Below are 24875 nucleotides of genomic sequence, written 5' to 3'. Positions count from 1 at the left end.
CAAAGTCCAGATGAGAGCTCAGCCCAGCTCACACCTTGACTGCAGCCTTCTGAGGCCCTGATCAGAGCTCCCAGTTAAGCCAAACCTGACCTACAGAAACCTCGAGACAACAAATGTGTGTTGTGCAAGTCCTTATGTTCATGGTAATTTGTTACACTGTATGAGAAAACTAATACGGGGTCTAAGTTAAAAAGAAACAAAAGGGATCTGTGTCTTTCCATCTGGATTGTCCATCAGCTTTCCTGGAAAATATTACTAAATAAACAAATATTACTAAAAAAACAAAAAACAAATAAAAAAACCACACACACACACACACACACACACACACCACTCTTTGAGCCATAGGACTTAATCAAATCTTAAGATAATTTCCCTTAATGAGGTTAGAAGGTAGGGAACCAGATAAATGAACATATGAAATTATCAGATGCCAAGTCGTTTTCAAAAACCTCCTTCCAGAAATCGTTTTTGCAACATCCAACACACAAAATTGCTAAAGAGCACTTTCGTTTTACTAAAGCATTAGCATTTGGAAAATATATTCATTAATTCTTGAGACAGCAATCATTTGAATGTAATAGAAATCACTTGTCATATTTCTAAGAGGAAACGGAGAGGTTAGGGAAGATTGAAATGACTCAGAAGATACCTCGCCATTCTGTGAAGATTTGTAATCAGCCCAGAAAAAAGTAACTCTTAACATTATCTCAATATCTCTTAACATTAAAGTATTTTTAAAAGCAATATCTCTATCTCAAGAATAAATATTAATATGAACCTTCTGTGCTTTTAGTATTTATGAAAAGTAGATTTGCCTTAGCTTGGAAGAGACTACTTGAATAAATTTATAGGGAAACAACAACTTTAAAGAAAATAAATAAGTTGAAATGTAAAAATAAACACACAGCTGTAGCCGAGGAGAACAGTGCTGCTGGAACTGGAATGTAATTCTTGAGCTTCTACAGAGCCTCGTCACAAGGTACTGTGTCTGTGTCCAACAGGATCAATGTCTCTGATAGTAGCAAAGAGAAAATCAAGTTTTTTGGACCTTATAATTTTTACTTCCTTTCATAATGAGAGCATAATTAAATGGGAAAGGCTTAAGCAAACAGAGGAAGCCCATAAAAGTCTCTGAGAAAAACCACACTCAACATTAGGAAGCTTTCCAAGCTGTCTTATATTCAACAGGGAAAGCTTTTAGGCTTTCATGGAGTCGTGCACTGTTATCAAAAATAGTGCATGATGCTGTAAACACAAATGAGGGAGTGTAGCTCTTATTCTCTATGCATACTCATTAAGTTATTTGTTCAGGTTATGCAAATTGTCCTGGAGACTATCCCGAGGAAGTCCCAAGGTATACCCTGAATTACTCCCATCATTAAAAGACTTCTCTTGTGCTTTTTTGCCCCTCAAATTTTTTTAAAGATTTTATTATTTCTCAAAAAGAGAAAGAGCACAAGCAGGGGGAGCAGCAGGCAGAGGGAGAAGCAGCCTTCCCACTGAGCAAGGAGCCCAGCACAGGACTCAGTCCCAAGATCCAGGAATCGTGATCTGAGCCTAAGGCAGACGCTTAACCAACTGAGCCACCCACGTGTCCCTTGCCCCTGAAATACTATTCCCTGTTCCAGCCTAAGACATTCTATTTTCAATTTGTATTCCCTTTTGAAACTCTATAAGTAATGCGTTTTGCAGAATTGATCTTCAGCCTAAGTCAGAACTGCTCAGAACACCAAGGATATGAAAAGGGACACAAAAAGCACAAAGTGCACAAGTGTTAAAAATTCCTATCTGTGAGCATTTACAGAGCAACTAGCCTGAACAGCACCTAGCACATCGTCAGTTCCAGGGATCCACTGAGTTGTGTAACACAGCAGCCCTGCGAAGTCCTGTATTGGTAGTGATACAGATGATGGTGGCACTCATGATAATTACCATTAAAGAATATATAGTATAAAATAATAAGAGAACATAGTATAAAATTATTTTGAGGATTTGCTGAGTTGAGACATGCAAAGTGACAAGGACAATGCCTGGCCTGTAGAAAGCATGCAACATATCTTAACTCTTTAAATAAAAATAATAATCACAAATAGACCTAAGTGCCATGCTCAAGTGCTCTCAAGTGTGAACTGTTGGTCCTTAGTGAAGAAAAAACAAAAAACCTGTATTATATTCTTAGTAAACATGATCATGATCAAAGGACTAAAGTTTAGCCAAGGTCCTGATAGGTCAAACGAAAGTGGATACTTTCGAGACATGGAAATCAGAGAAATACTATACATCTTTAAACTTACACAATTATATCTCGGTAAAACTGGGGGGTTTGTGGGGAGTAACTGTCTTGGACCAAAAGTCAGAAGCCACACATTGAGAATGGCAAAATTGTTAAATTGCCTTAGAGTTGCTTCTTGCTCTATGGTTTTGCAAAAGGAGAATGAATTTCTCTCCAGTTTAATCCACTATATTTTTCTAATTGCTTTGTTATGATATCTTAGCCCTCTAGCTAAAACACTGATACTCTTTTTAATATAAAGAAGGCTTTTATTACGTTCAAATATGTTTCCTTCTGGCTTTTTAAAAATTTCTCTGCCTATACTATATTTTTCAAGATCAACTCATTAGTTTTCCATTGCTTTGAAACTAATGCACACAAGTTTAGCAGCTTAAAATAATACCCATTTAACAGTTCCAGGTTCTGTAGGTCAGGAATCAGCTCAGCATGACTGGGTTCCCTGATTAGAGTCTCACAGGGTCAGAATCAAGTTGTCAGCTGGGCTGAATACATATCTGGAGCTCAGGGTCCACTTCCAAGTTTATTCTTGGTATTGGTAGAATTCGTTTCTTTGTGGCTATGGGAGTAAAGCCCCTGTTTTCTTGCTCTCTGTCAGTCAGGGTTTTCTTTGCTAGAAGCTAGCCTCAGGTCATGTAGCTCCCTTTATATTCAGTCCAGCAATAGGATGTCAAAAACCCCTCCTGTTTCAAATGTGACTTTCTGCTACCAACTAGAGAAAACATTATGCTTTTAAAGGAAATTAGATGAGATTTGTTCTACCCTGGCAGTCTCCCTTTTGATGAACTCAGAGTCAACTGATTAGTAACCTTACTTACATGTGCAGAATCCTTTTGTCCTATAAACAGCATAATCACAGAAATGAGATCTCATCATACTCACAGCCTAGGGATTGAGATGAGAAATCTTGGGGGCATGTTTCAGAATTCTTACTGCCCCAGAAGGAGAACATTTACCACCAGCTTTTAGTAATGACTCTCATTATGTGCTGAGCAGACCATTAACATTAAATGAGTTCTCATTATCTTAAATATGATAGTCTAGTGGTGAATATTGGTTGCCAAATCTATTTTATTTTTATACTAATTTCAGAATAAGATAATATTGACATCAACAGGAGTCATGACAAGCACCTCTGAATATGCTTTATATCCAATTATACTGTATCATTTATAGCTTAGAAATCTAAATTTTAGGGACACCTGGGTGGCTCAGTGGGTTAAAGCCTCTGCTTTCGGTTCAGGTCACGATCCCAGGGTCCTGGGATGGAGCCCCGCTTCAGGCTCTCTGCTCAGCAGGGAGCCTGCTTCCTCCTCTCTCTCTGCCTGCCTCTCTGCCTGCTTGTGATCACTGTCTAATAAATAAATAAAATCTTTAAAAAAAAAGAAATCTAAATTTTAAAGGATATAGTGTAGACATGAAGATGAGAAGTATAAAAATTCACATTTGTTTTATATGCATTATTAACCTTTAGGTTGCCTTTGTCTAAATATTGCAGACGAGCTAGTCTTAAATCTAAAAATTACTTTGAGTAACTGAAGAAAACAATATACTTGCCCTTTTATAATTGGCCCTTTGAATACATCCTATTTCTCAGGTGTTGGTGTATTCTCTAATCAAAGATGGGTCTTTTGACATCAGACAGGAAAATCTTAATAATTTTAGTCTACTTATTCACTTGCTCTTCTATTTTAACTCACTTAAGAAAGACTCCAAGGCCTTACCAAGGTTTTGTAAGGCCCCACACGATCTGTTGTTTCAATAAGCTCTGATTTCCTTTCCTCCTGCTCACTTTCTTGTCATTCACTAGAATTCTAGTGGTCCACACCAGTGTGATCTTGGTCCACGTTAGAATTCCTCAGGGCCTCCATATCTGGTGCTTCCTCTGCCTGAAATTCCTCCTCGTTCCTTTGGGTCCCTTTTCAAATAATTCCTTCCAGTGCAGGCTTTATGTCTGCATCCCGTCTAAAATAGGAGGCCCCTCTGATCACCATCCCCTACCCATGGCTTTATGTTGTTGCACAGACCGATCAGCACATAACATATTATCCGCCGCCTTATTAGCGGTTTACCTCCCCTAGAATGAAAACTCCTTGGGAATAGAGACTTAGTTTTCTGCTTTACCGAATCCCCAATGCCTAGCACATCGTAGGCTGCAGTAAATATTGTTGAACGCATGAATGTATTTCAGAAAAGGAAAAGTATACCAGCTGGGGTATTCATTCACTCTGCAAACTAGCTCAAATCTTTTATTAGGAAAAAGCCCTGCCTTCCTTTTAAAAGTAACAGAATATTAATGGGAATGGAAAAAATAGCAAGTTCGGCAAAAAGGCAGAAGCCAAGGAAGAGTGGATCACGAGGAAATGTAGTGATTAGGTCGGTTCTCCAGTTTTTGTGAAACTTGCCAGTGCAGGTCCTGGGCTTTTCCATACCCTGGCAGAGAAGAGAAGGGAAGACGGTGTTGAGGATAGGAGCAAGGATGCACAACAACTACTCCTGTCCTGTACCTGCCATCTTTGCCTCTGTTGGTGACGACATCCTTTAGCAGGATAAATGCAAGTTTTGAAGTCACTTGTCACTTTAAACACTTGTTAACTGTTTTTAGCATAAGGGGTGAAGGTTTTTGCATTGTTCAAGTATTTTAGTTATGTTGTAGGTGTTAACATTTTGCTTTGCTTGTCTTTTTTACTTGCCTATAATCTTATATAACCATTGACCATATCAAATATGATAATTGAAGAAAAGCCTTTAATTGATAATCCAGGGATATGAAGGTAACCATAATCGTTCTTTTTAAACCTGTACTTTGAAAATAAGAAAATCTTTCCCTTTTATTGTTTACCTGTAAAAGCATATCCTTTAAAAAATCTTTCTTTGAAGAATAATCGATGAGATTAGCTTATTGTATTTTTATTTTAATGACCTTAGAGATATAATTATGCCAATGAAAAAGGCATTAGGGACTGCACATGCTTGGAGGGGGTTTCTATGAAACAGGGACTGGCTATTTTCTTGTCACTTTAAAGATTCAGAGGAAGTAGGTTAGCTCTATAACATACGTTTCGTAACTTTTTATAATTTGGCCAAAATGAAATACTATTTCACACAGTGTGTGTGTTGAACAAATACTGAATTTAATTTTGAAGTGCTGAGCTGACGGTATTCTACCTACCTCTACATTCCATGACCATCTGTCAACTGTCAGTTTTGTAGCTGGGATTCTTGTTTTCAGGGAAAGACTGAACAAAGTCCCCTTCCAATTCTAAGACTTCATTTTCTATAAGACTATTATCATCACTCAGTTTTGAAGGGAAAACACTGCTGAATGGCAGTGATTTAACATAATAGAATCTTTTTTAAAATATATATATATTTTTTTTTTTAAAGATTTTATTTATTTATTTGACAGAGAGAGAGAGAGAGAGAGAGATCACAAGTAGGCAGAGAGAGAAGGGGAAGCAGTTTCGCTGCTGAGCAGAGGGGCTTGATCCCAGGACCCTAAGACTATGACCTGAGCCAAGGCAGAGGCTTAAACCACTGAGCCACCCAGGTGCCCCAACATAATAGAATCTTATCTCGTGCTCTTATCATAGCCCAGTAGGGGTCATCTTTGGAGAGTGGGGCCTCAACTCTGCTCCACACAGTCATTAGGGGACTAGTATTATTATCTAGTATTATTAATTCCCTTTGTAACTGAACCCAAGTTCATCTGCCAAATGCATGGCAAAGACCATCACTGAGACCGCAGATACACAGTAAGCAAGGAGTTTATTCCAGAGGCAGCCAAAGGAAGAGACAAAAGGACTCCACCTCCCTGAATGCACTGGGAGCAAGATCTATATAATCCTAGGGGTTGAGATTACATACATATTGATGAAAAGGGCAGGAAAACTTCTGACTATTCATGAGGACAGATGGAGCATGTACACTGAGCAAACATAGAGGAAATATATTCCTCTATGTCTCACTTTATGGTAGAGAATGGGTCAAAATTCAGCTCCTGTTTTGAGAAAGTTATCTTAGGTCAAGGGAAGGGGTTATGGGCATGCTCGGAGAGCTGGTATAAACTACAGTCTTAAGCTCATTATCTCAGGTAAGGAACTCAGGATCTTGCTTGTTCATAGGCTGGAATCTTATCAATTCAAGCTGACCTTGAGTCCAGGATTCTGCCAAGACAGCTAGTGGGTTTGCTAATGGGGTCTGAAAAGACAAAATAGCTGATTAGAGAGAAAAAGTTCTCTGGAAAATAAGCTTTATCTTTTCGGCTAGTTTCAATCTCATTAACCTCATGGGGCATGGTTTCAATCCCTCCTGAGTCATGATCATTCCTCAGTCTTAAAGGAATTGAGATGGCGACTTCTCTGGCTACTTCCTTATCTCCTTAGGTGAGGTAGGCTTTGGGTAAAGAGTAGTTTTTGCAAATCTCAGCTGTATGCAAAATTCCTTCAATTATTCACAGGCCTACATTCAGGGCTAAGCAGAAGTTCCTAAGCTGTAGGTCACAGCATCAAGAGGCAGAGAAGCAATATGGAGCCCAATATACTGACTTTCTTCCTGAGAAACACCTTTTACTCCTTTTGGTCCGCAAGCCTTTTCTCTTCAGCCAGTGGATGAGAAAATAGAGTAAGAGTCACACATGGGAGGTTTTTCCTATGCCAGACTTCGAAGTGACACATCATCTTCTTGGCTTATATTCAACTGACCAAAATGTGGATACTCGTCCATTCCCAATTTTACAGGAGTCTGGGAGCTATAGGCCAGCTATGTGCTCAGGAAGAAGAAGAAAACATGTATATGGCCAAGGAGTAGCAGTCCTGGCTGAATTCCAGTTTTCTGGTCACCAGATATCAGGTTCATGCTTCCTTCTGCACAAAGAAGACCTTCACCCTTCCCCAAGGGAAACAGCCCAGACTTGCACCTTATGGCCACTGTGTCCAGCAACAAGTGCAGGATCCCTGAATGAAAGGAAATCCTCATCAGATCCAAATGTGGCTCCTTGTAGCCCTTTGAAATATAAATCTGTCTACCATCTCACCATAGACATCCAGCAGATAATGACCAAAATAAAGTATGAGAGACACATAGCAGTTCCTTGTCCATAGCAATTCTGAAATCTCCATGGACAGACTCTATGAAGGCCACTTAGCTGGAGGATAGGGAAGTTGCCGGAGTAGAATTCTACCATTTGGGAAGAATCTTCTTGTTGCTTGTTCTCTGTAACAACTGTCTCCACCACCTGAGAAGTTCTGTATCCTCAATAGCCATATCTGAAATTGATTTGAAGTGGACTGATCATCCTGCTTCCTGCTGGTTTAAGATCAAGCAGCTCCACCAAGTTCTTTCTCTCAAAAACTTCTTTATTTTCCAGGTGCCAACAACCATACCCAGTGTTCTTTCTTAGACTCCTCAGACATGATTTATTTCTTTCCTTCTCCCTTTTAACACAATGACATGTACCTTAAGCCTGTGGTGCTTGCATGGGAAAGCCAATCTAACATTTGCCTCTAGGCTATGTTAATGAGTGTTTGTTGTTCAAGGGCTTTTTCAGTATTATTTTTCTATTATTTGGGGTCTAAAAAGAGCTTTTTCAGTTCTTCTCTTCACTTCCTTTCCTTTCTACTTGTGAATCAGCCTATTTTCATCTGAACCCATCTCTTTCTTATGATTTCTTACAAAAACAATCACTTGTAGAAAATACACACCTGCATTCTGGCTCCTTCCAACAGTGTCCCCTCAAGGTTAGGTTGATAGCAGGTAGTTTGACTTGCTGGTCATCACAAGAACAGTTTTACCAAATGTTGACGGTGGCCTAACAAGACCCTTCAGCCTTTCACTGTTACTTTGCTGTCTACCATGTAATTGCTAAGTCATTGTTATATATTTTAGAGATTTTTTTTTAATGGCAGAGCCCATTCTTGTAATCAATTTTTGTATCAGTTAAGGTAAGTAGTGTTAGGACCTGTAAAAGATGAACACCCCAATCTCAGTGGTTTAACAAAATAAAAATTTATTTATCACTTCATAGTCCATTGCAGTTGTTGGTAGTGCTGCTGTTTCATTCAGGAACTCCAGGCTCTTTCTATCTTGTGTCCTGACCTTATCTCTCCTTTGGTCCTGCTCTCTCAGAATTGGGAAAAAAGAGAGAAGGTTGCATATGGGAAGATGACATAGGCTAGGCTACCACTTCAGTTCTCATTTCTTGGCTGGAACCCAGTCCTTAGTCCCATGGCCCCACCTAAAGAAAAAGAGGAGAAAACGTAGTTTAGCTACTTACCTGTAAAGGAGAGGAAAACACAGATGTCATTGAAAGGTAGCATTGTCAGCCATCATTTCTCTGTACTGAGAAAAATAATCTTTCTTCTAAGATTTTGCATGAAAATGTGGCACTGTTTACTGTACAGTTTATTTATTGGCCATTTCATGTAATAATGGAAGACATGTGTCACAAGCATATTCATTCACCTTTATTCTGGGACAATTTCTAGTTGATGGTTCTGAATAAATCCAAATCAGTCTATCTATCAAATAAATAAACACTCTAAGCAGATTGCTACTAGCATGAGATTGTCTAAAAGGACTTTGTAAAACTGGGACATCCTGATCATTTTTAGGAATTATAGTGCCTATCCATCGCCATTGTGTGGGAAAGTGGCAATGGCAAAATGCTTGCTGTGGTGGAAGTGGTGGCTCAGTGCTGGTTTGATAAACTTCTCATAGTTTGGATTCAGTATTTGAAAATAAAATCTGAATGAGACTCTTGGGATCCTAGTGAATAAGGGAGTGGGGAAGAGCAGGAAATAAAGGTTAGACAACTTACGTACTGGTTCCCTTACTAGTTTCTCTGATTTTGACATGAGACAGACATTCCTTTATTCAGGTAAAATGAGTGTTGTCAGTCAAGCAACATTTCTTGATCACAGATGAAAACCCAGGAGTCCTGACTGACACCAGCCATCAGAAACAAGCAGGTCGGGTGCCTGGGTGGCTCAGCGGATTAAGCCTCTGCCTTCAGCTCAGGTCATGATCTCAGGGTCCTGGGATCCAGACCCACATCGGGCTCTCTGCTCAGCAGGGAGCCTGCTTTCCCCACCCCCAATCTCTGCCTGCTTCTCTGCCTACCTGTGATCTCTCTCTGTCAAATAAATAAATAAAATCTTTAAAAAAAAAAAAAAAAAAGGTGAACAGGTTCTCCCAAGTACAAGTGCTGTTGCAGTGGATATTGGGGAAAAGAGAAGGGCCAAATAGTGTCCACATGTTGGCAGGAAAGATGTCCGCACAGCAGGGAGCCTCGCATCTGGTACCAGAAGAGGCCTGAGGATGGTGAGGACTGTCAAGTTCAAGGCAAAGGGAAAGTGATAAGGAAGGACACAGACAGACCTGGGAAAGAAGTTGTAAATTTGAGGTGCTGCGAGTTTTGTTCTGGCAAAACAGGAGTCTGGAGAAATTCACAGAGAAACGTTGGTATGACCTGCCAAGGAGTTTGAACCATGTTCTGAAATCCGTGAGAAAGCAATGAGGAAGTTAAAGCAAGGGGGTGACAGCAGACTGTTGTATCAGAAAGCAAAATCCTAGGCATAGGATCGTGGAGAATGAGTTGGAGTGGGGAAGACAAGATGCAGGGAGACAAGTAGGAGACTTGTCTTTTTTCTCAAATTGAATTTGAGAATATGCCAAGGGATATATAATTCCATGGCCTGGCATCTGTGATGCATTTTAATCACATTGTAATATAGTTGTCTTGAAATTGGTTCAGTTAATGATGGTAATCAATCAACAAGAGTCATAAAACTACTTACATTGCTTTTACTTACTGTTTTGATTGATGGCGAAGATTCTGTTTTCTTCTTAGAGTTGCAGTAACTCTTTTTTCTTTTCTTTTTTTGGTGGCTATGTACTATGGACTCCAGTTATTTTAATGTCATATTTTATGATCCTTCCTTCTACTTATATTTATTCATGCAGTGTTTATAATTATTTCTAGGCTATTTTTTCTTCTTAAAAAATATGATAGAGTTGCTATATCTAACATAACTGGAAAGGAGAAATCTTGGAAAATAATAGTTATTTTTCTGCTATGTGTTTATGTATTCTTAAACGATTAAGGAAATTAGCTAAGTTGTAACTCTTATCTCAACTGAAATGAATTATTCAGCATGGGAAGTCAGAGATTTGATACCCGTTTTGATATGTTTGTAATTCTTTATTTCAGTTTTGTTATCTTCAGGTTTTCAAGTTGTGATGTAATTATATTACTTTGTCTCCATGTTGGATAAGATTAAGAATAATGGCTGAATGCTATTGAATGTTTAGTTTGTGCCAGTAACTGTGCTAAGTACCTAATACAAATTAAGTAATTAAACTCTCAAAATGACCTTCATGAGATTTTAATACCATCTTCATTTTCCTCTGAGTTAAGTGACTTTTTGCAATTTATAAAGCTAGTAAGTACTGGAGCTGACATTAGAACCCAGGCTTTCTAACTTGCAGATCAAGCTCTCCACCACCACACTATGTGGCACTGAAATACCTCTGTTGTAGATGGGATTGAAAATAAGCTTTCGTCCCCTTCAAAATGCATTAAGTAATTTTATGCTTTTTAATTAGATTTTTCTGTGGAGCACCATTGAACAATTTCCTTCTTTGCAGAGAACCCCAGTTTTAGGCATCTGAGTAATCCCCTTAGCAAAGCCAGTATATTAATGGTAATGTATGTTATTCATACAAGTCAACAAATATTTATTGATCAGTTGAGAACCTGGTAGGTTCATGGTAGGTTCTGGGATGCACAAGAATTCTTGCCCTCATGAGATTTTCTGTGAGATGGAGGCAAATGACACTGAATGAACCAACTCCCCAGTCACATTCACCCATGTTTGTCTAACTGCTACTCTGCCATGATTATGCTTCAGAATTAAAGATTGCCAAGTTCAGTCAGTTCTATGGCTTCGTAGTATAGAATCCAGTCTTTGAAGGGGGTCACCATATGGAAGGGTGGAGGTCAAAAATGATAGCTTGAGATAGGGACATGTCAGTTGGTTGGAAAAGCTTATGATAGGTAGACATCATGGTATAGTGGAGTACGTTTGGAATCTAGAATCAGATAGATCCCATAATCAGGTCAAGCAGCCTAACCTCTCTGAACCAGTTTACTCATCTGTAAATTACTAAGAATATCAAGTTATTAATATATTCAGCAAACATCTTTTGGATGCCTCCTGTGTGCTGGCTTAACTCACCTCACAGGGCTATCATTATAACTAAGTGAAATATTGTGTGAAAAGCCCCAGGCACCTAGTAAGTATTCAGGTAAGTTTGTTCCTTCCCACCTTAACCTTGATTCTTTTCTGGACTGGATTTTACCTTCCAGTTCTGTAACTGAGAAGTCCCCATCTTGGGAATGGCCAGGCCGTGGGAAAGGCGAGTTCATATCACCTGGTATTATGAAATGGATTGAAGAGAACTCAAATAAGATGGATTCACTGTACAAAGTCAAGTAAATAATTGTAATAAGAAACATTTCCCTCAAGAAGCAAACTCTAGTTGGAAAGGTGTCTGAGAGTGCAAGCCAAACTTCTGGTAAAACGAGACCCATGGGTACCGTGGTTTCAAAAAGAGGTGTGGTCCCACACTGAGTCCAAAAAGGAGAGATCACAGGCTGGTGACGGGGCTTTGCCTGCCTCCCTCCTACTTCCTCTTCTGATTCAAAGCAACTATTCTGCCTTTCACCATAAGATCCAGAAGTTTTGTTACGTCACTTCTGCTCCCATTTTCCACTTATCATGTGGCCACCCCTGTTGCTTGGAGGATAAGAAATTCTCTGTTGAGGGGATCACATGTGCGGCTAAACTCACAGAAGCTCCATTACTAAAACAAAAATGAAAGAAATGGATGTTAGGGTTCATTCTGACAGAGAAGCCAACTTAGGATCAGAAGGCCCCGTGGTAAGAGTATAAAATAATAAAAACATACCCTGTCTATGCAAAATTCCCTGGACAAGAGAAGCCCTGAGAACTGACCCTGAGCCTGAGTTCTGGGGCCTGGGTCGCCAACAGCAATGCTTGTGGGTGAGAAAGATGGAGTGAAGCAGTCTCAGAGTAATCAAGAGCCTGATTTGTACATGACCAAGAGACCTCTGGCCGTACTTGGGGAAGAGATTTGAAGGGAAGCAGGGAGACCAGGGAGAAGTCTCTAAGAATGATCTAGTTAAAGAATGGTGAGGCAATACTGGCAGAGATAATTTCAAGAGCTATTTTAAGAATTAGAATCAGAGTGTTTAGGTGCATTTCTGAGGTGGGACAGGTTAAACTGTGGTTGTAAGTCGAATTGTAATAATTAAAATTCACAAGATGGGGGCACGTGGGTGGCTCAGTGGGTTAAAGCCTCTGCCTTCGGCTTAGGTCATGATCCCAGGGTCCTGGGAAGGAGCCCCACATGGGGCTCTCTGCTCTCTCTGCCTGCCTCTCTGCCTACTTGTGATCTGTCTGTCAAATAAATAAATAAATAAAATCTTTCCAAAAAAATTTCACAAGATGTAGGCATCTGTGTTGGTTAAGGTAGGCTGAGCTGCTGCTTGGAACATGTCCTTGAGATATTTAATGGCTCAAATGTAATAGAAGCTTATTCTTCACCCACATAATAGTCCAAGGCACGTGCCTCTGGTTGGCAGATGGCTCCCCTCCACACAGTGATCCAGGAACTAAGGCTCCTTACACCTCAAGTCACTTTTAACTTGTTATATTTTAAGAACCACTTTTTATTCACTGGCACATGTAATAGAAATATTACTGTCATTCATACTGAATTTATAACAACTCTAAATTGAAAGGAATAGAGCAAACTAAGAATATATAGAATATATTAGAGATTATGGAAATGCTCGTGGGGGGGATCTTTCTTTGATATATCTCTCTCTGTGAGATATCTTCTGACTTTTAGCAGCATTCCCTTGGGAGTTCCAGAAATTGAAAGATTTCTGCCAAGTTTCATCAGTTTTCTACAGAAGATTTAACTTAGTTTTCCTGGAACCTTAGTGATAATTTCCTAGACATATATAATCAACGTATGAGGCGCTGAACTATTTTTTTAAGTTACATTCATTATTTACCTAAAAAGGAGAAAAACAATAAATTTTAGGAAATCTTTCTTCAATATTAATTAAACAGGTCTTGGTGTTTGACATGGTGATTTTTAGTGTACTGGAAAATTCATTTATGTGGAATGGTTTGTTCTCTGTCAGTGGCATGTAAGTGAAATCTTGTTAGAAATCCTTTACTCTCCTCAGAGAAATTTGGGAAATTCTCTCACTTTAAAGATCAAAAAACTATAGACGAGAGAGTTTAAGTGACCTTGCTAAGACCACACTACCTATAAAAAGGAAAACTCACTGTGGCAGATCTTCTTTCCAAGATAGGATTAATCCAAGTGGAGTCACAGAATCAGAAAGAAAGGAAGGGGAGAGGAGGGGAGGGGAGAAATTGAGTCAGTTGGAGTTAACTACATTCAATGTGACCCACAGATAGAAGGGGCTGAAGACTCAGAAAAGCCCATTGGACTTGGTGGTTAAAGTTATGGGTGACAATGAAGCAAACAATTTCAGAGAAGTATTGGGATAACCAGAAGAAAAAAGATTGAGAAGAGCATAGAAACTTAAGGGTATAATTTTTTAATATTCTGATTTTTTTAATAAAAAAGTTAAAGTACTTAAATTTTTAAAAATTTCCCTCTATTTGAGTTTTTAGGGAGTTTTGATGGCTGAATAAACATAATAATATACTCTAGCACAATTGCAGGGAAAACTGTTTTCCTCTGGGGGAAAAAAGAAATTGTGAATGGTGAAGAATATCTATTGTATCTAGCCAGTGCCTGAATTACTGGTCAGAGACGAAGCTTCCAGAGGCAGAGGAAGAAAAGCCCTTAGAAAATAATGACGTCTAGGACACTCCTCTATTGTGGTTATCACAAATTAATATATAATTTATATTTATATAAGTTATATTCAAAATTAAAACATATTTATCTAAAGCAGTGTGGGGAAAAAATGCAATGAGCACTGCCCCTCCATATTTTAGTCTACCTATATTCCTAGACATTATCAGAAAATTGTATGAAGATACCCTCTGTAATTTATGCCACATATGAAAGGGAATTGAGCAAGCTGTATTTATCCCAAATATGAATGTAGAGTTTTTCTCACAAACCCTGAGCTCTGCATTTACAAGAGAAAAACAAGCCAAAATATTACTCATATAAATCAATAGCCTATTCCTGTCACATATGCCTTCTGCCTATAGCATGTCTGGAAGTACCTTCTACTCTTCAAAGGAAGAAATTTACTAGTTCAGCCCTGTGCTGTGTTGCATAACAGTATTATTTTTAATTCATGTTTGTCCCATATCATGTAATTTCATTAGCCATAAATTTCAAATTCATTGGAATATTCATAGTACTCATTATGAAAAAAATGTTAGTTTATTCTTATTTTATTGTAGTATGCCATATGCTGTTAGAAACCTCACACATTTGAATTTTAATATTTTTATTTATTTTTCCCTATATAGTATATCGATTGTAGGGCATTCCAAATCTCCAACAGAAAATGAAGGAATGGGAGAGCCTAGGGAGATAATTTTAATACATGAATAAGATCTCTACTTTGTAGATTTTTAAATCATTAATAAATGTACACAAAGACATAACCTATTGCTCTGAGTATGCTTTAAAGATTACTTTTACAGGGATGCCTGGGTGGCTCAGTTGGTTAAGCAGCTGCCTTCAGCTCAGGTCATGATCCCGGCGTCCTGGGATCGAGTCCCACATCGGGCTCCTTGCTCCATGGGGAGCCTGCTTCTCCCTCTGACTCTGCCTGCCACTCTGTCTGCCTGTGCTCACTCTCGCTCTCTCTCTCTGACTAAATAAATTAAAAAAAAAAAAAAGATTACTTTTACAGGCATCATTCAAGGGTGAAGGACATTGTTATACAATACACACTTTCTTTGTTGCATTTGGACAGGAAAGATGGCCTCCTTAAAATATTTGTAGAAAAACTAGTACCTTCGGGAAGGTCCAAAGTAAATTTAAATTATTTTTAACGGTCTACGCTCAATATTTGCATTTACCTTTCTCTGTTGTCCTGTTTTGCTCTTCTCTTCCTCCCGCCTTCCTTTTCTTTCCCTACTTCCATGGTGAGACCGAGTTTCAATTTGGCGTTGTTTTTGACTAGGGGGTAGCATTATCGAATATCTAGAGGTTCCCAAAACAGGAGTAGCTGTTTCTGTTTCTTTACATACTAGGTTTGGGATAAGATTGATTTAAACTTGTTAACCAGGAGGCTCATTTATTCTAAGGAGAGAAACCCCTTATTTACACTGAAATAGCTTAAATACTGTTTTTAAGGGAAGAGAGGCTGCCATCTTGTGAAAACTGTGTTTATTGCATACAAAAGTGGACCCATTCAAAGTTTTCTGTGTTCAACTTAAATTACACTGAAGGCTAAACAAGCACAGGGTACAAGCACGTTGGTTGAAGTGCTCATCAGGGACCTGACTCCAAAAAAAAAAAAAGAAGAAGAAGAAGAAAGAAAGAAAGAAAGAAAGAAAGAAAGAAAGAAAGAAAGAAAGAAAGAAAGGAAGAAAGAAAGAAAGAAAGAAAGAAAGGATTGCACTGTGTTCCTTTACTACCTGAGAAAATATCTTACATACCATCTAAATCGTCTTTTTGAAACAATTTGATCCTAAGGTTCAGAAACAATTACTAATCCCTAGATCTAGAATACTCTTCAGTTTTTAAAGCATAGAATTTATAATTATAAAATAAGAGGATCAATGTTGAAAAATAAATTCTGAAGGTAACACTATCTGATAAAGTGCACCTGTGAAGAAGTTTGCTCTTGAATATGACGTTAATCACAATAAAACGAGAATTTTATTTTAGGGCTAACACATCTTACTTTTTTCTCCCATACTTAGTTTCCCTGTTTTCATTTCATTAGTGCCATAGAAAATGTTTTAATGACGTCCTGGCTCAGCTAATAACAGCAAAGCACGGGTGGCTTAAAAATGCTTGAAAACCATGAAGTGTGTGTGTAGTAGAGAGGCCCTCGTTTTGAACAGAACCACAGACCTCACAACAATTTGATAAGTGCTAGTGCCATCTTGTGGTTAAATGCAATATTGCAACAAAGCAGCACTAACCCGTGAATTTAAGGAATTCTGTGGCCAATCATATTTAGAAAACACTGGTTTAGAACAAAATTAAATAGGTTCATTTTCTATCACCTTTAAATAAGTGAGTGTGCACCGTGATTGTCCAAGAAGGGATATGACATGCAGCATTTTTCCAGGCTTCTTTGACCATGGGGCTTATTTTTCTTGAGTGCATCTTTTCTTTTCTTTTTTTTCCTTTTCTGTTCTTTTCTTTTCTTTTCGAGAGAGGGCACCTAGTGTAGCATTCAATTTAAGCCCCAACATCCTCGCTGTGTGACTTTGGAAAATTTGCTCACCTGTTGCTGTAGTTTCTGCAACCATCACCTCAAGATAGCACCAGAAGTCATCTCTCAGGCTTGTTAGGCGGTGGTATGTTATATGATGTAGTAAGAGTTCAGCACGTGTTAGCTCAAGTGGTCTAGATTTCTTTTTGTGATTTAAGGTCTATCATTGAGCCCTTAGAACCACCCAGCAGGATTCTGGGACCTGTGTGTATCTAACTCAGAGGGAATTTTGACAGTCTGCTTATAGAGCAGGTGAAGAAAATATTTCTGGGAAGGAGCAAGAAAGAGCCAGACTGCCTCTCAAAAGGATTTGCGTTTGTGTGTATGGGCTTCTGTGCTGAATTACTAGAAGTTCTGTCCTTTTACAGAATAGCTAAACCAAATGGAGTGAGACATTATTTAGAGATACAAGGCCAAGCTTCTTGAAATCACTTTTCTTGTAAAAGAGTTATTCTTTTTAAACAACAGAAATTGAGCATTGTTGCATCCTGAAACAAGTGCTCCGTGATGACGTGCCAGAAAAAGCACTAACCGGACTTGTCTCCAGATGTGAGTTCTCATCTGACTTAGAATAAACACCTGTCCTGGTTTCCTCATCTATAAAATGGAGACAATAGGAGACTCACAGAGACACAGGGTAGTTAGACAAATAATGAGTGTGCGTGTTCTAAAGACCAGAGGAGGCTACTTGTTCATACTAGTATTGTTTACAGTATTTGCTGATTATTCAACATCTTTCCATGATAATTCTCTGATGGTATTTTAGAGGAAAAGTGGGAAAATATGGATGTTTGGGCCTCCGAAAAGCTAAATAGAAGGAACATTGCATCTGGATTCTGAAAGTCTAAGTTTGCTTCTATCCTGTTACTTTCCTGGCTTATTTGTCATGTGATTTGTGGCAAGTCACACTGAATCTCAGATTTTTTTTCTCACCTTCGATATAGGTTAATCAGGTATGCCCTTATCAATATCTCAGAGGATGCGTTTAACAGTACTCCGTACACTATAAACTCTGTAGTCGTTCATTGACTCATCTATTTAACAAATACTTTCCGAGTGCCTCCTCCACTCCAGACAATTGGCCTTAATGGGGGTCATAGCCAGTAGGAAAATTCACACAATAAATAGGCAGACATACACATCAACCTGTAAGTAACATGATGATTAGTGGTACTAAGCAAAGAGCAAATGCCAAGAGAAAGTAATGATGAGACCTAATTCAAATTGGGAGGTTAAGAAGGGTATCCCTGAGCAAATTATATTTAAACTAAGACCAGGAGGATAATAAAATATCAGCCAGGCAAAAGGGGAAGAGAATGGGAGGGAGGGACTTTTCAAGCAGAGAGTCCAGCTAGAATGTGCAAAAACTGGAAGCAGAAAATAACTTCCAGTAACAGGCTAGCTGGAACATGCCAAGGAGCCAAACCTGGCATTGGAGAAATGGCAGGTCCTGTTTACCGTGTTACCCGGTTTGAATTTTCTTGTAGATGTAGTTGAAAGCTGTTGAGATGTGTTAAGCAAAGAAGGGGGAAGATTAAATTTGCATTTTTAAAAGGTCAGTCTGTCTGCCATATAGTGAATTAATGGAAGAGGACACAGAAGATGTGGAGAGCCCAATTAGGAGCCTCTTATTAGAGTAGAACGGCAAAGAAATCATGAAGGCTTAACTAGTTTGGAGACAGAGAAGATGGATAAGGTGTATTTCAGAATTTATCAGACTTAATGGTGTCCTGGGTGCAACGCATGGAGAAGAAGAAGGTTTTGAGAGCACTTTCCAGGTGTCATGCTTGAGGAACTGTCAGACGTTGAAGTCATTCATTGACTGACCTGACAAAGCCCGAGGGAGGAACAGGCTTAGCAAGAAAGAGGATTGAAACTTAAGTTTTGGACATTGTAGACGCTGGAATGTCTATAGATATCCACGTGGGGAGAACAAGAGTCAGCAGGAACAGAGGTCTGCCACCCACGCTAATAAGTCATTAATGTATCCAATTATTCACCACATATTTATTGAGGACCAACAGTATGTCTGATCCTGTACTAAGTGCTGGAGATTTTTTTTAAAAAGATGACCCAAATGGCTCTGATATTATGGAGATTACATTTTAGCCGTTGGTAATAGTTACATAGATGAATTTCAAAATCAAAGAGAAAACTTGATCTAGGGCATGACTGAGAAATTTCAAATAGGTACATGGATTTTAATAACCTCCAGATTTGTGCTATAAAAACCTCAATGCCCAGGGTCCTCAGCCCATAGCTGGGAACCACTGTGTTAAAAATAGCAATTTTTAACATTTCCATTGCATTGATGCCCCAAAAGAATACATTCATTATAATGGACAACCATATAATAGCCTATATTTATATTTATAAAAATTTAAAAGTTTGTACTATGATGATAAAATCAAACTTTCAAGGTGGGAGTTTCACAATGAGAAACTGGCATCTTATTTTAATATACCCAGATGTAGCCATATAAAGAGCAAGGTATTATGTTTACTTTGGAAGTGTGGAGGGTTTCAACAGAGCCCCCAAAAGATTAAATAAGAAAAACAAGATCCTATATGGCAGTCCTTGTATGTTGCATTGATATCTATCTGTCAGGACAGTGAGTGGAGTGTTGAGAAGTGATATGAATAGAGAGCTTAAGGATATCAGCGTCGTAGTTGTAATGCCTAATGCCTAACGTTTATATCATGCTTTACAGTTTATAGACCTCCACTCACATTCTTCTTTAACTCACACTGACGGTCATTATCATCTATAGCTTCAGTTTAGACAACAAAGAAAAAATTAAACAAAATCTTTAAAAAAAAGATTTTGTTTATGAGGGAGAGAGAGACAGCATGAGTTGGGGGGGCAGAGGGACAAGCAGGCTCCCCACTGAGACAAGAGCCCAATTCAGAGCTAGATCCTAGGACCCTGGGATCATGACCTGAGCTGAAGGTAGATGCTTAACCAACTGAACCACCCAGGCACCCCAACAAAATCTTATTATAAGGGAGTCAGGTGTTGTGTAAAGAATTATTTCCTGGGAAGGAAGGTTGTCACACTGGGATGACTTACTTGGGGATGTCTCTGATTCACCTTCTCTAGGAGTCCTGAATAATAGCAGACACTCATTAGATCAATTGGCCTCGTTCATCAGACACAAGGAGAAATGATGTGGTATCTATGGAAGTATGTCAAAGCCCTTCCGCCTTGCAGGTGTGGTAGAAAAAGCACAGATGTTAGAGTCGGACCAGCTTGGTTGGTATTTGAACTACATCTCCTGTGAGCTGTGTATCGTGAGCAACTTACTTGACAGCTCTGATTTGCTTTATCATCATTAGGAGCTTGGGAGGTGTGAATAAAACCTTGTTTTATTTCCCGATCTAAATTCTCTTTAACCCGAATCTAGATACTTTTTTCTGGCCTGAGATTGGAGCAGCTTATGTAAGTCTAAAACCAGTGAAGTCAGTTGAGATCATGGATCAACTTTTTATAGTCGACTGGATGATACCAAGAGAAATGTCAGATTAATCTCTATCACTTATAATATGAATTAAATTTACATATGCAGTATGCAAGAGGTTTTTAAATACTGGGACAGAGTTACCGAATTAAGATCAGCAGATACAATAATAATGATTACTGTTATTATTACTTAGATATAATAATTATTATTAATATTTACAGTCACTTTAAAATTTAAGGAAAATTTTGGGAACAAGCACTTAACTTTTCTTTTCCCATGTGATAAGCTTGATTTGATTTTGATTCCTTTAAATACTTCCTGTTGTTTAAATGAGCTAATCTCTTGCTTCCCAGCAAATACTGTGACTAACATGAATCAATCTCTCTCTTTCACAGGGACGAGTGATCCCTACGTGAAGTTTAAAATTGGAGGAAAAGAAGTTTTTAGAAGTAAAATAATACACAAGAACCTCAATCCTGTGTGGGAAGAGAAAGCCTGCATTTTTGTCGAACATCTGAGGGAACCTTTGTATATCAAGGTGAGCCAGTTATGTTTTCCGCTAATTCAATGACCTAAGACACCCTGTTTAGTGGTTTTCTATCATGTCTCCCTGTCTCATGGGATTTTTTGCCAGAGATAAATTCTGTTGTGCACAACTCTAGTTCGTGGATGGTGTGACAGAGAGGAAACCGAGCGGAGGGGACGCTCGGGAGCATTTCTCTTCGGCACAGTTCTATTGCTGGTCATTTAGGAGGATTATGAAGTCTGTCTTCTCCTGTTTGGTACAGTTAACTGACTTAGTGCTCTCTAAAACAAGTCTCCGTGCAATATACTGTTCAAGAATTCTGTCAGGATTTCTGCCATTACTGGTTGCAAAAAATAATATTGTCCTTGGAAAATGAGAAGGCTACGGGTTAAAGGTGGATTTCCTGCCTCTATTAAATTACCGAAAACGAACGAAAAAATAGTCTTTCTTCTCACTTGATGTACTTTAAAAAATAAAAATAAAAAAAAAAGAGAAGTACTTAAGGAGATCATTGCAACCATAAAACCTTGTCTTATTTCCTGATCTAAATTCTCTTTAACCCGAATCTAGATACTTTTTTCTGTATCTAATTCATATCTCCACAGATACTCTTTGTGGCTCCTTTTGTCTGACTATCCATCCAGTGCCTAAACTTTTTTCTACTTTTAGCATAATAACCACACGCCTCCTTTTTTCTCTATTGTCACAACGGGCACATGAACCAAAAATCTCATATAATTAAGCAATCTCTACTCATCCTCCTTCCCCTCCACTCTTCATTTATGTTGCCTCCAGATGTTTCTCTTTTCCACAGAAAGAAAAGGTAATAATCAAAATTTTATTAAAATCATAGCAGAACTGGCTGGTCCAAAGGCAGGGAGTTATCTCAATTGATTGTTCCTAGTTACAGAATGAACTCCTTATTCTACTCTTTCCCCCTTCTCACTACTGCACTTGACGGGTCTTTAAAAAAAAAAAAAGAAATCATTCCAAAACAGTATAAGATTGATGAAAAGAGAATTTCCTAGGTACAGAGTTGATATGTTTCTAGAAGTCATTATAGGGAAATAGATCTGCATTTGCATAAAAATAGTCTCAAGAGGACATTGGCTAAAGAAAATCAAGTAAATAGAATTCATGAACTGTCTTTTAATATGCAATGTATGACGGCATAAGAATTATGAATGTGGGAATATTCAAGCCAACCCTCCTTCCACCAAAGCGGAGATCTTCTGGGTTGGAGAGATTTTTTTTTTTCCCCTGCTCCCCACTTCCAGAAGAAAGAAATATGTGCATGAGAAAAAAGAAAATAACTTCATAATAAAGAACTGAGATAGAAGATGAAAAAGGAATTGGGGGAAAAAAAAAAAAAAGACAAGTGGGATGTAAAGGAAATTTTATTTCCAGGGAGAAAGTGATGAGTTAGAGCAGCTACAGCCACGGGGACGATGGACAGGAGAGGAAAGAAAGCAGGTATTAGAGGCGCCTGGGTGGCTCGGTGGGTTGGGTCTCTGCCTTCAGCTCAGGTCATGATCCCAGGGTCCTGAGATCAAGCCCCGCATCGGGCTCTCTGCTCAGCACAGAGCCTGCTTCCCCCTCTCTCTCTGCCTGCCTCTCTGCCGACTTGTGATCTCTGTCTGTCAAATAAATAAATAAAATCTTTAAAAAAAAAAAAAAGGAAAGAAACAAAGCAGATGGTAGTAAGGATTGACTATTGGCATCTTGTTTAAGGTCACATAATAGAAAAAGCATGGAATGAAAAGGATTTATTTTTAATTACTTTTCCCGTGGATCTCTCTCTTCTGGGATATTACTCTACCACAGAACCAGGTCTTTGAAAGGTCTTTCTCCAATCTCTGAAAGGGTTACAAAATGAACTCCCTAGACTCTTGTGCTCAAGAATGATTATTTATCTCTTTGGAAACCTAAATGTCAAAAGGCATCTGCAAGAAGAAATATCTTAGTAGGCTCAAAAATAAGCAAAAATCTGACCTACACAGAGAAATGGTGGCAAAAAACTTTGTTGTGGTCTGAGAGAGCAAGAATGTGTATGTGCCTGTCTTCCCACTGTCACGGAGATGGTGAGACTGCATGCTGGCCAAAGGCCTAGGCTACCGCTGTACTATAAACTAAGAAGCTAGGTAAGAGACCCCAAAGGTTTTGGTGTTTTTTGTTTGTTTGTTTACCACTTGGAGTTTTCAAAGTATGACATCATATAGCCACAACTTGGCTTCCATCAAGCAGAAAAAAATAGTGAAATGTAAAATATTTGTGACTTTTGTGACAAATGTCTATGTCTTATGTCTACATAAGAAAAATGATTAAATAGGAATCACACTGGCTTTCCAAATATTTCACATACAAACATTAAAATAACGATATTTTAATGCACTACTTTGTGCTTTTAAATATGCTTTCCTGTTTTTCCTTCGATTTTCACCTTCTGTGAAATACATAGGGCTTCTTTTTAGAAAAATCTCTAGGTTTTTGCTTCTTTTTTCTCTTTGTTATGTTATCTACTTTTTGCCTAATCTTGTACACACAGAGACCTAAACAAAATACATGGGCAGAAATACTTTGAGTTACTAGAATTTCATGAACATTGCATCATTTTCATTGTCTCTACACAGCCTTGTGTGATTGACTGACTTGATTTTGATACGATACCCACGTCCTCCATGCTGGGAGATTAATCTTGCCTGAAAGATCTCTTAGGGACGAACTGATTCTATAGTGACAGATGATATGAAAATGCATCCATGTATTGGATGGTTAAAAAATATTGTCAACAACCCTCCCGTCTACAGTTAAAGGAAAAAGGAGTCCATATGTACCCTGTAATCTGATTTCTATCAATGTAAGGATTACCAAGGGAAATGAAAGTCAGTTCTGAGCCAAGGTTATGAAATTGCATTAAAGTTGCAGCGCTTTTACCAATTCTAGAAAAAAACAGACTTTTCTTGGAATTGTCATATTAAAAAAACTAGACACAAAATAAATAATAACATACTTTCCAATTTGTTGGAGTTCATATAGATTTTAATTTTAATGAGAATATTCCTTCAAGTCCAAATGATTTTAGAGTAAGGGCAGGTGAAAACAAGTTTATAGGCATGGACTTGAAATATACTTATAAGGTAGTAGTAGAGGCTGGGGGTTTAAATGCAGTGCTATTTTTTTAAAGATTTTATTTATTTGACAGAGAGAAAGTCCATAAGCAAGAAGAGGGGCAGAGGCAGAGGGAGAAGTGGGCTCCCCACTGAGCAGGGAGCCCGACGTGGGGCTCAACTCTAGGACCCTTGGGATCATGATCTGAGCTGAAAACAAATGCTTAACCAACTTAGCCACCCTAAATACAATGCTGTTAACAGAGGTGAGAGCCACTGGAGCCTGCCACAGGGATGCTCCTGCACACATCTTAGAGTATAGGGTAAATTCTGCATCCATTTCAGTTGATTGACTTAAATTCTCGATTTTCATCTCACTGACACTATTTGCCAAGGTATACAGTGAACACCCAGAGTTACAGCAGAAGAGAGAAAAGTAACTGAAAGGGAAAGGGGAAATGTTTCTGTAAATTGCTACTTGTTTGGCCTAATCATAGGCTAGAAATCTGGGTATTAGATTGGAGTCTTTTCTAAATAATAGAAAATTTTTGATAATTAGGTAGGTGATTATCTTTGGGGTCAGATTACTGTTTCTGTTATCTTACCAAAATTGACAGTTCCTTCAGTAACTCATATCCATTCAAGCTTAAGATTTGAAATCAAGAAGTCCTTGTAGTGCCAGGGTGGCTCAGTTGTTTAAGCATATGACTTTTGATCTCAGCTCAGCTTATGATCTCATGGTGGTGAGATCAAGTCTTGTGTGGCTCTGCGCTCAGCAGAATGTCTGCTTGAAAATTTTCTCTTTCCCTCTCCACTACCCCTGCCCCCACGCTCACACATGGGCTTTCTCTTCTCAAAAAGAAAAAAAAAGTTCTTAACCATGGTTCACGTTAAAGGCCATATTACCATCTTATGCAAAATTATTTCTCCCTAGGTTTTAAGGTCTCTAAAAGAATGTCATATACCTAGGGCATCTGGTTGGCTTGGTGGGTTAAGCCTCTGCC

The 24875-nt window shown here is 38.5% G+C and overlaps 1 protein-coding gene across 15 annotated transcripts in view; it reads left to right on the top strand.

The window, feature by feature from the left end:
* The window catches only part of MCTP1 (multiple C2 and transmembrane domain containing 1), a 527358-nt gene that overhangs the window by 259387 nt on the left and 243096 nt on the right, over positions 1–24875 (top strand). For all 15 annotated transcript variants that reach the window (XM_059418251.1, XM_059418249.1, XM_059418246.1 and 12 more), the window contains exon 3: positions 20634–20776. In XM_059418251.1, the coding sequence (XP_059274234.1) occupies positions 20634–20776 (143 nt within the window). The remainder of the gene's footprint in view (positions 1–20633; positions 20777–24875) is intronic.

The sequence above is a fragment of the Mustela nigripes genome, chromosome 12, assembly GCF_022355385.1.
Source record: "Mustela nigripes isolate SB6536 chromosome 12, MUSNIG.SB6536, whole genome shotgun sequence".
NCBI classification, from domain to species: Eukaryota; Metazoa; Chordata; class Mammalia; order Carnivora; family Mustelidae; genus Mustela; species Mustela nigripes.
The sequence above is the reverse complement of the archived record's forward strand: the minus strand, read 5'-3'. Positions and strand labels throughout refer to the sequence as shown.